We start from the raw sequence: 16577 nt of genomic DNA on the forward strand, positions 1-16577 counted from the left end.
ACGTTCGGTCAAATTTGACTCTACCAAAATAGTTGAAAAACAAAATTGTAAGCTAAAACTCTTATGGCCTAGTAATATTCCGTCATTTTTCTTCATTTTGAAACAAATTTGAAGTCTCTAAAACAATATTGTGATTTATGGTGAATTTTTGAAAAATATATTTACCTTCACTCCGCGCGCCGATTCATGGCCGCAAGTCTCCGAAATACGTACATCGCATTATCCTAATATTTGCTCCTTTTCATATTAGCCTTTTTATAGAGTTTCATATATCAAAATGTGCGCAATTTCATGAAGAATACAATAAAAAATAATTGAAGGTTGTAGCTTTTTTCATCTCCGAAATATGAGCATATAAAAAAATTTATATATACAAATTTCGACATTCGGTCAAATTTAACTCTTCCGAAATGGTCGAAATCTGCAATTCTAATCTAAAACTCTTACAGTATCATAATATTCAATCATTTGTCTTAATTTTGAAACAAATTGGAAGTCTCTAGAACAATATTTAGAATTACGGTGAATTTTTGAAAATAATCGGCGCATTACGAATTCATACATCATTTTGTGATAATATTTTTCTGGTGTTGCTTTTATTGTTTTACTATGTATTATATATCAAAATGATTGCAATTTAGTGTACAATACAACGAAAAAAAATTAACTCGTTAGCTTTGACCGTTTTTTGCACAGCATGATTTGAATACAATTATCTATGAATATTTTTTTTTCGCTACCATATATCGCAATATTTACTTATGATAATGATATTATTTTTCATTTCTGATGATTGCATACTAAACTTCAGGCAATGAAAAAAAAGGAGCCAAAAATGAACTCTTAATCTTCAAAACTAAGCGCGCTGTGATTTTTTGAAAACATTATTTTTTCCGCTTCCGCGCTCACTCCAAACCGGCGCCGGCATACAGGAGAGGTTTTGATTTTTAGGGCTTCGGCGTAAGAGGGTTAACCTCATCACAAGTGGAAATACACAATTATCCTCAGTCCCAACCATACAATCAATATTTGGGCAGTAAAGAATCAGTTAAAGACTAAATTTCCCAACGGACAATACGTATTAATAAAAGCATTCCCTTATATGTATAATACTAATGAATAGTAGCTTGGCAGAGCCCCCAGAGCGAAGCGAACCGTCCCGGTCTGAAACAGGCGTTAACCTTATGCAAGACCGACTGGACGTGCCCCGACAAGGGAAGCTAAAGAGATGATTTGGGATCCTGCGTAGCTCCCACCAAGGCTTCCAAGCAAGAAGGAGTGTAAGACGACTGAGCCTGAGTCCTACTTTCCAAATTGTTAAACCCACAAATGAGATCAACAACTTCAGAAAAGGAAGACAAAATCTCTTGCATGTCTCCCTCCTCCTGCTCCGGCAATGGAGACCGACGACGAGAAAAATGTGTAGGCTCCTCTAAGGCACCTTCCCTATTAAAATTAACGGAAGGATCAGCAGCCAAATAGCCCAAAACACCAACTAACCTGTCTGGGCTGGGTCCACTATAACTAGGAACATCACTACCTACTCCTCCAACAGATGACTCATTAACATGTCTGTGAATGGTCACGGGCGTGGCAGACGTACGAACGTGAGTTGGAGAGGAATCCCGAACACTCGAGATCGAAGGAGAATCTCCCAGAGTCAAACTCTTGGAAGCCCCAGTGAGAGGGGCAGGCAAACACTCCTGCTGCACCAACTCTGCGCTCACCACCTTTGACCTCTTGACAGGTGCATTGAGATCCGTATGGTGACAAATAGGCCCTGGAGAAGAAGGAGCACTTGCACCATCAGCACAGACAGGGGAGGTTGCAACACGCTCGCAATGTGCACGGACAGGGGAGGTTGCAACACGCCCGCGATTCGATGTAGAGGATGAAGCAGCCACTGCAGATTGCACAAGGGAAGATACACTAACACTCTCCAAAACACCAACACTCTCGAGAACACATCTGCATTGTTCCTCCCTCATTGGCAAAGAAAGAGCAAAGTCCTTAGCCTTCCAACGCTTGATATGCCAACATGGCGTAGATGGGGGAAGAGGGAGAGGAAGACAGCACTGGTTTCTTATGCGATCTCTTCGCAAGAGGCGGGGATTAAGCAACACGTTTCCTTCCAGTCCTCCCAACCGACAAGGCAGCCAACTTATCATCCAAAACAGTCCAACCTCTTGAGCACTGCCTAGCATATAACCTCAGACTGATCTGTAAGAGAAGGCTCCAATGACATGAAAGGGAGATGTAGTGAACTGGGCGGCAGAGATGACGTCACGGCTGAGAGAGGCAGTGCAGAGGAAACGACTGGGAGTGACGTCACAAGTGGTGATGATGTCATGGCTTCCCCTCAGTGTGAAGGGAATCAGACGCCATTGGCGGAGGAAGACACAATGACAGATCCCGTGACATCATCAACAGGGCTGACGCCACGGCTTCCCTCCGACTCGAAGAAGTGGCAACGGTTACTGGCGGAACAATACAAGATGGCTGACCTCAGCTACCCACGAAGACGAGGCCGGGAGGAGTGGGGATGACCTGGCCAGCCTGAGGAGGGGGTTAGCGAGCCTCCATAAAGTGGCGCTAGCAACCCCTCCAAGGACGGGGGACTCCCTAGCCTGCATGTCTTCCAAATCGCCACTATCTTGGATGCCTCCAACTCTGGAATAAATGAGAATGATGAAAAAGCCTCCCCCTTCCTGGGAATCAAATTAACTCCCGAAGAAGAAGGGGTGACATTACAAAAATCAGCCTAGTGGCCTCCCGATACTTTCAGCGACGAATCAATGGAAGAAAAGGAAGGAGACACAGGAACAACGCTATTATGGGGGGTGAATACTGCAGGAGACGAAGCATCGGGAAGAGGTGGAAAACCTTCCCAAGAAGGAAGAGTCGAAACCCTCCGATGCTCTCTCTTGCTATAAAACGACTTCCACTGCTCTTTAGGCCATACCTGGCATTCCGTGCAAGGATTCGTTATAGTACAAAAACTAGAACAGCACCCACTACATGTGATGTGGGGATTGGTCGCTGCCGAAGCCAAAAAATGAGAACACAGAAAACCTGGAATTCCAGGGCACACACGTTGACAAGGCCGAGAAGGAGCAGAAGTAGCCATAATAGTATCAGCCAAACACACACACACGTTAAACACAAGTGAAACAGGCAATGAACCGGGTAAAGGCCGAGAGAGGTTAACCACGACTCTCACCCAGGCGGTTAAAGAAAAGACTGACACGGTGGCGTAGGTGAGTGGTCCTTGACCACTCTTCACCTGATAGATATCACAAGATTCTTTGATTTCATCTGTTTTTTAACCGGATCCAACTAGAAATTATCATATTGTTAAGACCTCAGGTTTGTAGCTATGAAAAATACAAATTGTCTTAGAAAATTTGTCATATCATGCTTCAACCATCCACAAGATTCAAATATTCCACTAATAACAATAAACCAAATAACCCCTCAAACTAACATTCCTTATCATTACAGAAAAGGACCAATAGAATTACAAAATCTTAAGTTTCTAAAGATAAAAGCTTAAATGCTACTTCATTCAAAGAAACTGAACCAATAACTAACAACACCAAACATGCTTCATCTTGTGGTTGTAATGAGTGCTTCTTAGGTACTTACAACCAACCAACTACCCAATCAAGACAGAGGACACAGTACAAAGTTGTATAGACAATTTTATTAAATTACAAAAATGCCCTTTAACACAGTAACTTGAGAATGAATTATGTTCTGAATCCTTAAAATACAAAAAGGAAATTGTAGAGTAAAAACTAGACTCATTAATATTTAATTATAAAAAACAAACAACTACTGAATATAATAATCAAAATACAAATACAGTAATAAAAAAAACCATAATTCAATTCAAACACAAACTTAGACAAAATAAAATCGGCAATCAATTTACAAAATTTAACACCAATTCCTCCCAATAATGAATTACTATATTCAATTAAACATAAATGGTCGCTTAACCCGATTACATCTGGGTGGATTGCAAAGAATCCTATGAGACCTCAGCCCACCATGTATATGCCTACAACACATAGGATCTAACCCCATACACGTTCAACAGTAGAAAATTGCTTGTTATTTACCAACTGACGGTAGAAAACTAGGCACTACAATATATGTTCATAGCAGTATCACCTATGAACTTTTAAACATACCATCCTAATCATATCAGATAACAGCTGTCAAATTATATATGCCGGATGAAAATATGATCACTATTTGTAACTTATACAACCAGCCAAATTTTAATTCAAATTTCAGTGATCTACCAGAATTAATTAATTAATCTACTTTTAGAAGGCGATTTTAATGCACATAGTCCCCTTTGGGACAACAACCACCCCTCTGACACACCAGGAACAAACATAGAGAAATACATATTGGAAAATGACAAATGCTGCCTAAATGAAAGTGATGTGCCAACATGCTTCTCTAATACCCACTTAACCTTTTTTTCAGTAGATATCTCACTGTGTTCAGTCGACTTACCTGAAAGACTTAAGTGGACGTCCTGGATGATTCATATACCAGTGACCACTTCCATTGTCCTTAATTATCTAAATAATAATAATAAAATATTGCCACCCATATATAATATCTGAAAAGCAGATTGGGACATTTATAATCTACATACCAGAAATATACAAGCCTCCATTTCCACATAACCAAAAACCACGATACAACGTGAATTTTTCACAAATTTCAAAATAAATGCTGTTGATAAAAGCATACCTAAAACAAAACCACACCGAAAAAATTCCATGTCACATAGTGACTCCAAGGACTCCAACCTGAACAACTTTAAGTAAAATCAAACACATATTAAGTCAAAATCTTAGCAGACTTAAAACATGGCTCAAAACCCTTAACAAATTACCCAAAATACAAACATTCTAAACAGGATAGTAGTAATCAGCATAACAATCAATTATATTAAACCATTATATAATAAATACATGTACAATTGACCCCCGTATTCGCGTTCTCCAGATTCGTGGACTCACTCATTCACGGATTTTTCTGTGGAACCTATCTAAAAATTACTTGCAGGAGGAATAGCTCATTCACTGTTTTTCCGTTGATAAATATTCAATAATTAGTGTATTTTTATGATATTTTCATGACTAAATACATTTTTATGATACAAAAAGGATTTACTAATTTTCAAATATTAATAATGTATTAAGTGTAATAAGATTAAATGGTATTAAATAATAAATATAATTTCTCTCTCTCTCTCTCTCTCTCTCTCTCTCTCTCTCTCTCTCTCTCTCTCTCTCTCTCTCTCTCTGTTTTGTATGATAAATAAATGATTTACCTACCTAATACATAATAAGTACTAATTTTCAAATATTAGTAAAACTAAAAAATAATAATAATAATAATAATAATCACTACTCTTCGTAGTAGCCATGATTCCCATGACAAAGTACTACAGAAGATGGATGCCGGATACCAACTCAAGAAAAGAGGCAACAGAATCAACCATCTGATGTTCATGGACGACATCAAGCTGTATGGTAAGAGCATCAAGGAAATAGATACCCTAATCCAGACTGTAGGGATTGTATCTGGGGACATCAGGATGGAGTTTGGAATAGAAAAATGCACCTTAGTCAACATACAAAAAGGCGAAGTAACGAGAACTGAAGGGATAAAGCTACCAGATGGGAGCAACATCAAACACATAGATGAGACAGGACACAAATACCTGGGAATAATGGAAGGAGGGGATATAAAACACCAAGAGATGAAGGACACGATCAGGAAAGAATATATGCAGAGACTCAAGGCAATACTCAAGTCAAAACTCAACGCCGGAAATATGATAAAAGCCATAAACACATGGGCAGTGCCAGTAATCAGATACAGCGCAGGAATAGTGGAATGGACGAAGGCAGAACTCCGCAACATAGACCAGAAAACTAGGAAACATATGACAATACACAAAGCACTACACCCAAGAGCAAATACGGACAGACTATACATAACATGAAAGGAAGAAGGGAGAGGATTAATAAACATAGAGGACTGCGTCAACATCGAGAACAGAGCACTGGGGCAATATCTGAAAACCAGTGAAGACGAGTGGCTAAAGAGTGCATGGGAAGAAGGACTGATAAAAGTAGATGAAGACCCACAAATATACAAAGACAGGACAATGACAAACAGAACAGAGGAATGGCACAACAAACCAATGCACGGACAATACATGAGACAGACTAAAGAACTGGCCACCGATGACACATGGCAATGGTTACAGAGGGGAGAGCTAAAGAAGGAAACTGAAGGAATGATGACAGCGGCACAAGATCAGGCCCTAAGAACCAGATACTATATCCAAAGAACGACAGATGGAAATAACATCTCTCCCATATGTAGGAAGTGCAGTACGAAAAATGAAACCATAAACCACATAGCAAGCGAATGTCCGGCACTTGCACAGAACCAGTACAAAAAGAGGCGTGATTCAGTGGCAAAAGCCCTCCACTGGAGCCTGTGCAAGAAACACCAGCTACCCTGCAGTAATAAATGGTACGAGCACCAACCTGAAGGAGTGATAGAAAACGATCAGGCAAAGATCCTCTGGGACTATGGTATCAGAACAGATAGGGTGATACGTGCCAATAGACCAGACGTGACGTTGATTGACAAAATCAAAAAGAAAGTATCACTCATTGATGTCACAATACCATGGGACACCAGAGTTGAAGAGAAAGAAAGGGAAAAAAAGGATAAGTATCAAGACCTGAAAATATAATAAATGAGGGATGGGATATGCCAGTGGAAATTGAACCCATAATCATAGGAACACTAGGCACGATCCCAAGATCCCTGAAAAGGATTCTGGAAAAACTAGACACTGAAGTAGCTCCAGGACTCATCCAGACCAAGAGCAGTGGATACCTAGAAACGGCGGCGCATGTAAGAAGAAGAGGATGGACTCCTAAGGAGGCAGGATGCAACCCGGAACCCCACACTATAAATACCACCCAGTCGAATTGGAGGACTGTGATAAAAGCAAAAAAAAAAAATAATAATAATAATAGTTATAATAATAATACACTGTTATTGCAATATTTATGCATTTCTATAGTGAGTTGTTTTAAAAAAAGAAAGAACAGAATTTTCTCACTTTTAATTTTTGTGAAGGAGGGTAGAGTTTGTTTGGCCTGTCAGAAATGTCACAGTACTTGACAGAAAGTGATGCAGGTCCAAAATGTTGCCAATGCCTGATCATATTTATATTTCTTCCTTCTTTTCTCTCTCTCTCTCTCTCTTTTCTCTCTCTCTCGCTCTCTCTCATCTCTCCTTCATTGTTTTATTGGCTGTACATATATATTTCTAGTGGTAAATGTTTAAGATGACTTTAAGATGAAATATATATATATAGTTATTATATGTATATATATATATATATATATATCTATATATATATATTATATATATATATAATATATTTATCTATAAATAAATACACGTTGTATATATTATTACAGGCAGTACCGGGTTATTGGCAGAGCTGCTTAATGGTGATCCAGTTTTATGGTGCTTTTCTAGTGCCATTAAAATCAGTGATTTATGGTGCCATCACGGGCCGTGTTTTGTTTATCGACACCATAAGGTGCCAATAATAGAGTTATGGTGCCATAACATACCTAACAGAGGCGCCATTAACCGGGTATCGGTGCTATTAACTGAAACTAGGCGCTATAAGTGCCATAAATTGCTGAGTTTAAGTTATTGGCAGTTTTCACATAGCACCCCGCCAAGAACAGAACCCCCTCCTATAACCAGGGACTGCCTGTACATATAATTTTACTTTTTGTTGTTGACCTAAGGTTCTTACAGTAAGGCTTATTTTTCAGGAATGCACGAACTTAGCCGGTCCTTGTTATGTCTTCAAAGATTATTTTGCTCCAGGATTTGTATTTCAGTTAGAGGATGGAGATGTTAAGAAACTTGTAGGGTAAGTTATTGTACAAGATGTACTTATTTGTACATCACCATTTGATTTGCTATGATTTTTGCCATCTTATTTAAGTTATTTAAGAGCTGTATTTCCTACTTTTGCTACATGATATGTTTAGTTACATTTAAGCAAGAAAATACATGAAATTAAGTGACATGATGGCAAATATTGCTTTAAAACAGTAAATAAGTGTAATTATAAAATATTTTTCTGACAATGATTGACATGATTGATTTCGACATTCATTTTGATAGTGCAGCTTCAGCTCATCCACAGATGAGTTACCAACATGGTTCCACTGGGCTCCATAGGAAAGACTGACTAATATTAAGAATTCTCTCATAGCTACCGGTAGTCTAGACCAAAGTAGTGTCTAGACAAAAGTTGTACCCTTTCTTGGTACCGTATAATGATGGGATATAGATGGAAACAAAACAAGAAGACTCTTTACCTTGACTACAGCAGCTAGCTTGAAGATACGATTTAGCCCTTTTCCACAGATGTGGCAGTAGTGGTGCTGGCAGGCCACCCCATCCAATTCTCTTATGTCTTGTCTGAATTTGAAAATTATTCCTGCTTCAAGAGTTTTCCATTTTGCAGTGCTTTAATAAACTGAGATATTGCAATTATCTACTAAGGAAAGTGAAATACATAGTGTCTCTTAATAAAATTCTAGTTTCATATTATAATAAAAAAAATATTTTTTTGCCTCTAGATTTTCTCCAAGGGCATATATCTTGGCTTTCTTAATTTTCAATATATACATAGAAAGTGTTGTTGAGGGACTTAATTTTAATTGATATTTTCATTATCGTTAATATACATATTGGATTTTTATGGGAGACATATCTTACTCTTTATAGCTCAGGAGGATCTATTTTTTTTATTTTTATTCCATCATTATACAGTTTTGTTATTACAATTCGTTATCTTTATGAACCCCTAATTGAGGGAATTTAATATTTTGTCCTTACTAATACAGATACTTGCAGTATATCTGTCTGGGCTACTTGCTGTTTTCTCAGCAGGATAAAGATTCTTTACTTCACTTTTAGTGCCCTGTATAATATACATTTTATTACTTCATTGCATTAGACATTTGAGAGTATAATATGTAATACCTTTAGTTTAATTAAAATTTCATGCAAAAAGTGTTATTTGATGTCTATTTTTACACATTATATTGTGGCCATATTTATATGAAAAAGCTTGTCACTTAACTGGTCTTTATGGTCATGTATTTAAAGAAAGTTGGTCCATTTCTTTCCAGTTTGTGCCCTGCTTATCTAGTGAATATCTGTGGCTTGCATCCTACCATTTCTCATATCTAGTTCTTCCCTAATACAGGGTTGCTATTAAACAAGACCCATAGATCACTTTTCTTTGTTGCAAACTAAGTAGTCTGCTTTTTACCTGTGGGGACAGCACATACCACATGTCACAAACAGCCTTGATGGACATAAAAGTGAATTTAGGTGGTCATATGACGGGGCCCAGTTTAAAGTAGCCCTTTGGAATCAGTGGTTTGATAGGAGTGCTGATGAAAGGAAAAGGGAATACGTACGTCTTCCTGGTAGAACTATGGCTGTGATTGTTTTCTTCCCCCTCAGGTACTATACAGTGGACTCCCACCCATTCATGGTTTCAGATTCGCAGCTTCACCTATTTGCAGATGTTTCTGTGGAACGTATATCCATGTTATTTGTGAAAAATTTGCCTATTTGCTGTATTTTTCATAGGGAAATATTCACTCAATGTATTTTCATATCATTTTTGTGAGTAAATAAATTTTTTGTGATGAAACTATTATAGTGCTCAGATAGAAGTGATTTTAGAGGGATATTTTGGTGTTTGAACTATCAATTGAGCTATTCGCAAGGGGTTGTGGTATGCATCCCCCGCAAATACCAGGGGCCGACTGTATTCCATGCTCAGGCAAACATGCCAAAAACATAGGAATTCATAATCTCCCTATATGACTCCTCTAGTGGAGGTGAATAGTCATTCATTGGGACACATGCCCTGAAAAATGGGCATGAAATGAACTAAACCACTGAGCTGTCTTACTGAATTCAAAAGGCCCAGTGACACTGGCCTTTTGTTTTGCTTGAGGAAGAGGTCTTGGAGGGGGATTCTAGATCTCCCTTACAAATCCAATGTTGAGAATGACCCCAACAGGACTCCCGCCTCCCTTGAGTTTCCTGTTTTTCCTATGGTTCTTTAGTCCCTCGCATTAGGCTCCCTCTCTGCTAGTTGGCAGCAGTCCAACTGCCTTGAACCAAGTTCCTCAAGGAAATTCTGGCTCAGTGTATGGTAGGAGTTCAGGAAGGAGGTCCGCAAGCAGATAAGGCAAAATACAAAGCAATTCCTTGATACTGATCACCATTGTATTCAGGACATTATTAAAGGTTCCCACTGGAATGCAGGACAGCCTTGGTTACTGAATTGGACTTTGTTACTAAGACATTTTCAGCCTGTAGGAGAGATGCCAATACTCCAATATTGAATACCCTTGCTGTGACACCTCACTTTCTCTTCTTACAAGATGGCAAATACTTTATTAAAGAGCAAAAGTCAGAGATCAAGTTGTATCATAGAAACCCATGACAAAGCTGCCCTCTGCCATATGGAATACAGAAATGGCTGAGCTGGAATGGAAACCAAGGTGATCAAAGCCACTTTTTCCATTTCAATGCAAATTCTGGTACTTTAACCATCCTGGAGATCAGCACCCCCTCTGGGTGGCTTCATCCTTTGGTCCCTTCACTTTTGCTATAGTAACTCATGTAAAGGAAAATTTTCAGAATTTCACAGTTTACTAGGATGCATGAGACAGTGGCAGAGATAAAGCCATTAATTTCAGCCATCCCTCTGACAACTCCATAAAGAAATGAGAAAAGCATCCTTCCCTCAGAACAGAAAGAGCTCCCATTGGACGTGGCTATCCAGCATTCTGTGCCCTTATGGATAAAGCCTCCAATGGGACAACCAGTTCTGTTATCCATGTGTGGTTCCACTCATCTCCATTCTGACCTCTTCTATGATCCTGGAAGTGACAACAAAGGAGACCCTAGAGTCACCAAGGACCATTATGGCTGCTATTGCTAATATTTTTATGCATTCCAAGTAGGAAGTGCTCTAGAATTTTATGGAATGGCACTGAAGGCTTGAAAATGTTGCTCTCCAGGGTCACCACCTGGTTACATCCCCCCCTCCCTTCCTTCCTTCAAGATGTCTGAGAATTTTTTTGTGATGAAGCTCACAGAACAGGCTTGTCATTAGAATTGTACTGTGCCTATCCTGCTGAGTAAGTTAGAACTTGGGAAACAATATGCCCAAGAATTTCACTCCCCCAAACTCAAGAAAACCTAGTACAACCCAGACCCATACAAGTCTTGTTAGAGGGTCTTACCAGTGACAGAAGAAGGAATAACAGCAACAACAACAGCAGCATCACTTTCATAGGGGACAGAGATGTACCTATTGAGCAAAAAGAGAAGCCACTCCTGGAATGCCCATTAAGGGCGTGGGAAGAGGTGGAGCCAAGTATGGTTGTAGGTTGACTTTGGTTTTATCACATGCAGTGGAAGTTTTCCTTTTGATGATACAGCAGCATGTCTAATGGGTTAGGGTGGCAGTGGTCACATCCCCCCCACCCTCAAGGGGTTTTTCCAATAACCAGAGCCCTCCTTGGAGAAATATGTCCAGAAGGCTCTGAAAGGGAGCAGTATAGAAGGACAAGTTCTCTCATTCACCAGGCATGTCTCCTCAGTATACCCAAAGAAAAATTTTCTGAACAGAGGATGATCCGCTACCTACCAGAACTGGAAAAACATCATGTGCTGGACGTTACAGAGGACAGCCATTGCCCAAGTATGTTTACTCATTATGGGTAGGAGACCTGGACTGTCTTTGTCAGTCATCCAAGAGTTCGGACAAGAGGGAGTTCAACTATTGGTCTACCTAGGTAATTGGCAAGTCTAAGGAACCAGAGCAGAGTGTTTACAAAATCTTTAAGTGGTGGTCATCAGATTCTAGTCAAGAGGGATCACTTGGGAAAAATCTCTCCTCACACCCTGGAGACACCAGTTGCCTCTTCCAAGCCAAGATCAAGAAAGATATATGCATCCAAGGCTTCCCAACCACAATTGGAATGGATCATTTACCTGTTACAGTTTGCATCTGTGGTGGATCCAGTCCTCAAACTTTAACTTAGGAATTTGAACAGAGGCTATCTTTTGCATACCTTGAGAAGGTTTTATGACTGACTTCACCAGCAAAAACAGGTAGTTGGGAAGGTACTCCATCCATGAATCTGGCTGGCTTCTTTCAGAAACATCTCTTTTGGAGAAACTTCCAAGTTTACAGGGTGGTCGCCAGAGACTGTTTATCAAGCATCGCTGCCATGAAATTGAAGTGGGTCGACTACTCTGTGTCAGTAGGTGGGATGCAAAGTCCAATTCCCATAGATCCCTTAGCAGAAAGGGAGTGGCCCCTCTGATGCCTTCCTACTCTGAGATATTGCTGGGATGGAGCAGTTATCCTGCATATCATCCTGACAGGGTTAGGAAAAACCACTTTATTGTCCTAAAGTTCTTCATCCCATTTTTATTCACTATTAATTTCTCCTGGAAGGTAAGAGCCCTCATGTGACTTTTGCCATGTGGAATTCTTTTCTTAAGAGCTAGGCCATTTCATCCCAGTCAGTTTCTTTTATAGGCTCCTCAGAGGACGAGCAGTGGCTACTCTATAGAAAAAGAAAGTTTTGATGCAGGAAAAACTTGTTTTGACGTAAAAAAAAATTATTTTTGGTAGCTGTTGCAAGCCTCAAACTTGCCCTTTTTTCCCCAGATATGCAGGCATGGGAATCTGTGTTTAATGTTTCTTTTACAAACAAAGCAAGGAATAGATGGGCCTAACTGCCCACACCATTGTTGCCACATCTGTGTAAGAGGGGGTGAATTTGGATCTCCTAGGTAGCCACTGTACACAAGATAGTGTCTTCTTGCTGTTATGCCATTATATTCCATCACTATACCAACAATTGCACTATTCCAGCCAAGACTTTTAGAGAATTCTTATGGAACCTCAGTGAGACCATAAGGATAGCACTTTTGGTGACCCACAACAACTACTAAAAACTAGTTTTTCCTGTGTTGAAATCTTTTTTTTTTTATCAGAAATTCTTGTTTAACCCATTACATTAAACTATAAAGGAATCTACAGGTGGATATGGTTGCTTGTAGGTATCAGAAAACTAAAGTTGGTTGAATACTTAAGGTGTCTTACTTTCATGGACCCACTGCCAACCTAGCCTGACTTTGGCTGCAATAAATCACCAAATGAAATACAAGGAAGCATACCAATCTAATTTTCCCTAAGCTTACCAGACTTAACTTACTGACCATTTCAGACCCGATGTGGCATCGTTTTTTGGGAATATCTTCAAGGCTATTAGTCGGACAGTTATGACATTCTAACACAATGTTTACAACACCCTACCATAATTTATAATGTTATAGGAGTTAGTCAAATTGATACACTTTAGGAGTTTACTGTTATGATTTTAAGTTGTAGTCAGTGAGAACCCAGAAGCCTGAGCAAAGGTTCATATAAGTCGACTTCCCCCCTCCCCTTCATCAGTTCCCTCCTTCCCCCACCTACAAGCTCTACGTCCCCCGTACCCTTACTCTTCTTCCTCCTCCCACTCCTCTTCTTCCCTCCCACTTATCCTCCACAATCCCTCTTCTTCCCCTCCCAACCCTCTCCGCTTCTTTTTTTTTCTCCCACCTTCTCCTCTTCCCCTCCCACCCCCTCCTCTTCCCATCCCACTCCCTCCTCTTCCCCCTCCAATTCTAATCTCTCCTCTCTCTCATCTGAAGTACATAACACACTGGAAATATGAATATATTGTATATTATTTTAGATGCTCAACCTCATTGTACTGCGTTGCCTGAGAATTGTTGTGGGAAATTGTATATATGGTCTTAGATTTTTCTCCACCTGTTGTTCGATTGTTCCTATAATGTGGTGAGATAGATTGGGCAGTGGGCATAATTATTCTATAATTAGATGGTGTCAGTAAACTTGTAGAATAATTAATATTAGTTATAGAATTAATGGATAATGATATGTATAAGAATTCATAAATTTCATCTTAATCATCATTGCTGTCACAGAATAGCTCATCCTCATCATCGCAGTTAAAAGTGACGATGACGGGTTTCACAATGTCATGGATACTGTCACAGAACCAATAATCCTCCTCAAACTTCATGGCTCGCCGAAGGGCACCTTCCCAAATATCCATGGTTGCACTTAGCCTTTGCCTCTTCTAACCCAGCCCGTAAAGCTGACACAAGTAAAGTGTTGTATATTGCTCACATACACTGTATTAAAAACTGCCAAACAAGCCAAAACAGTTATGTCCATTAACTATCGATTCATTACTACACCCAACAGAAATCGGTGCTAAACAAGAGCCATAAACCAGATCACCTATAACCGAGTCCACCAATAACTGGGGGACTGCCTGTAACTATGTGTAAGAATATCTCCCTTTGTGCAATCTAGAGAGAGAGAACGGGTGGGAGAATTGGAGGGGGAAGAGGAGGGAGTGGGAATGGGGAGAGGTGATAGAAGGATGGTTCTGAGTGGGAGACAGAGGAGCTCATTGGTTGGGAAGGATGGAACTGATGAAGGGGAGGAGGTAAGTCGACTCATCTGAACCTTTGCTCAGGTGTTTGTGTTCTCAGTGATTATAACTTAAAATCATATGAGTAAACTCCTAAAGTATATCAATTTGACTAACTCATATAACATTATAAATTATGGCAGGGTGTTGTAAACATTGTGTTAGAATGTCATAACTGTCTGACTAATAGCCTTGAAGATATTCCTGAAAAACAATGCCACATTGGATCTGAAATGGTTAGGCCTGTGTATACTACCTGACTGGAGAGGAGAGAGGGGCATAGTCCCTTCTGGAGTCCCCCCTTCCCAAAGAAAACCATGCATGACTCACTTGGTCATAAATTGTGAAATAAAACATTTGTTTTTATACCTTGGTTATTTGTTTTCTTATTAGTTGCTATTTCCACTGAGATGCATAGCCCTTTGCCTCCTCCAACTAGTCTCTAAGATTAAGGATCACATTTTGGGCCTGTATTATTATTAGACATGTAAGGTTTGTAATGAGTTACCAAACTATTTGAGATATCACATCCAATAAATTAAGCCTTCTTCTAATTGGTTAATATTTCCTCTATGTATTCTTCTCTCACCTTTTGATGCCTCTGGCAAAACTTCGTCCACATCCACATTTTTTATGCTTCCTGTCTTTTTTTCCATCTTACTAATTGTCCACATTTAACAAAATTACAGCAAAATTGACTAGACATAGTCTTCATTCTTTTCCTACTTTTTAACGATAAATTCAAAATTATCTGTAATGTTTATTAAAAGCTGACATTGCTTTCTCAGTCCTATACTTTGTAACATCCCCACCATGATGTACTTTGATGTTATCTGATTGCTCTAGTAGGTGAATTACAAGTATTCATTCCTTTGCCACTTAAATATAACTCATCTAATATTCTCTTGGTCTTTTGTCAGTACTTTACAATCTGTCTGCCCCATTGCTACTTAATGCCCTTTCCTCACTAAGTTCACCTGTAACAACTTTTGCAATTTTCCTCTTCATCATCAGTCAGTATAGTGTCATTAACAAACCAAATGTTGTTAACATTCTGACTGCCAACAGTTACACCACTCATGTCAGTATCCCTCATTCTGAATGAACCATAATATAAAAAGAAATCTTGTGTCACTCTATCAAGAACTTTTTTATAAACTAAAAACCAAATTGATCCTTTAGCACATCAGTTGCAATTATACATTTTACTTCCATAAACCAAAACTGGTCCTTCACCACTTATTCCCTAATTTTTATCTTTAACCTTTTCAATATTACTATCAAGTTACTCCTCCTGACAGAAATAAATAAGGAGCAGTTTGGGTGATTAATAACCCTGCTCTTGCATCATCTCCAAAGATTGCTATGCCACACGGGTGTTATCCATGTAGGAGTTAGCTCAGCTACTGTTCTGCTGACCTAAAAAGTAGCCCCATTGTTCCTCTTCCTCAGGTAGAGTACCACTTTCTGCATTCACTTCTTAAGGACTACCTCCTCTGTTTTCCTAGAATTCTTTAGAATTACATCTTTCAAGAGTGGTCTGTTACCTAGATTAGCCCCACTTTTATATCTCCTTTCTTTTCTTCTATTCTTTTGGACGTGTGGTTTATAATTACATTTTATTTCCTATAAATAAATGTTATGTAAAATTTTTATACTATACTTGTTCTCTTATGTATGAAGACATTTTTCATAAACAAAATCTATACTTGTTCTCCTATTTATGAAAACATTTTTAATCAACAAATATCAGCTTAAGTAACTCTTATTTTCTTCAGATGTGTAATGACAGTAGTTAAGATGTTTATGGAAGAAGAAATTTCGCATAACATCTTCATCACTAGAGGAGCTCCACTGACAGGTGCAACA

At 39.1% G+C, this 16577-nt stretch overlaps 1 protein-coding gene across 3 annotated transcripts in view; it reads left to right on the plus strand.

Moving 5' to 3' along the window:
* LOC135207284 (GDP-D-glucose phosphorylase 1-like) overlaps positions 1–16577 on the plus strand; it is a 133432-nt gene that overhangs the window by 86134 nt on the left and 30721 nt on the right. For all 3 annotated transcript variants that reach the window (XM_064238952.1, XM_064238953.1, XM_064238951.1), the window contains exons 6-7: positions 7911–8011; positions 16487–16569. In XM_064238952.1, coding sequence (XP_064095022.1) covers positions 7911–8011; positions 16487–16569 — 184 coding nt within the window. The remainder of the gene's footprint in view (positions 1–7910; positions 8012–16486; positions 16570–16577) is intronic.

Source organism: Macrobrachium nipponense, chromosome 32 (assembly GCF_015104395.2).
Source record: "Macrobrachium nipponense isolate FS-2020 chromosome 32, ASM1510439v2, whole genome shotgun sequence".
In the NCBI taxonomy this organism is placed as follows: domain Eukaryota; kingdom Metazoa; phylum Arthropoda; class Malacostraca; order Decapoda; family Palaemonidae; genus Macrobrachium; species Macrobrachium nipponense.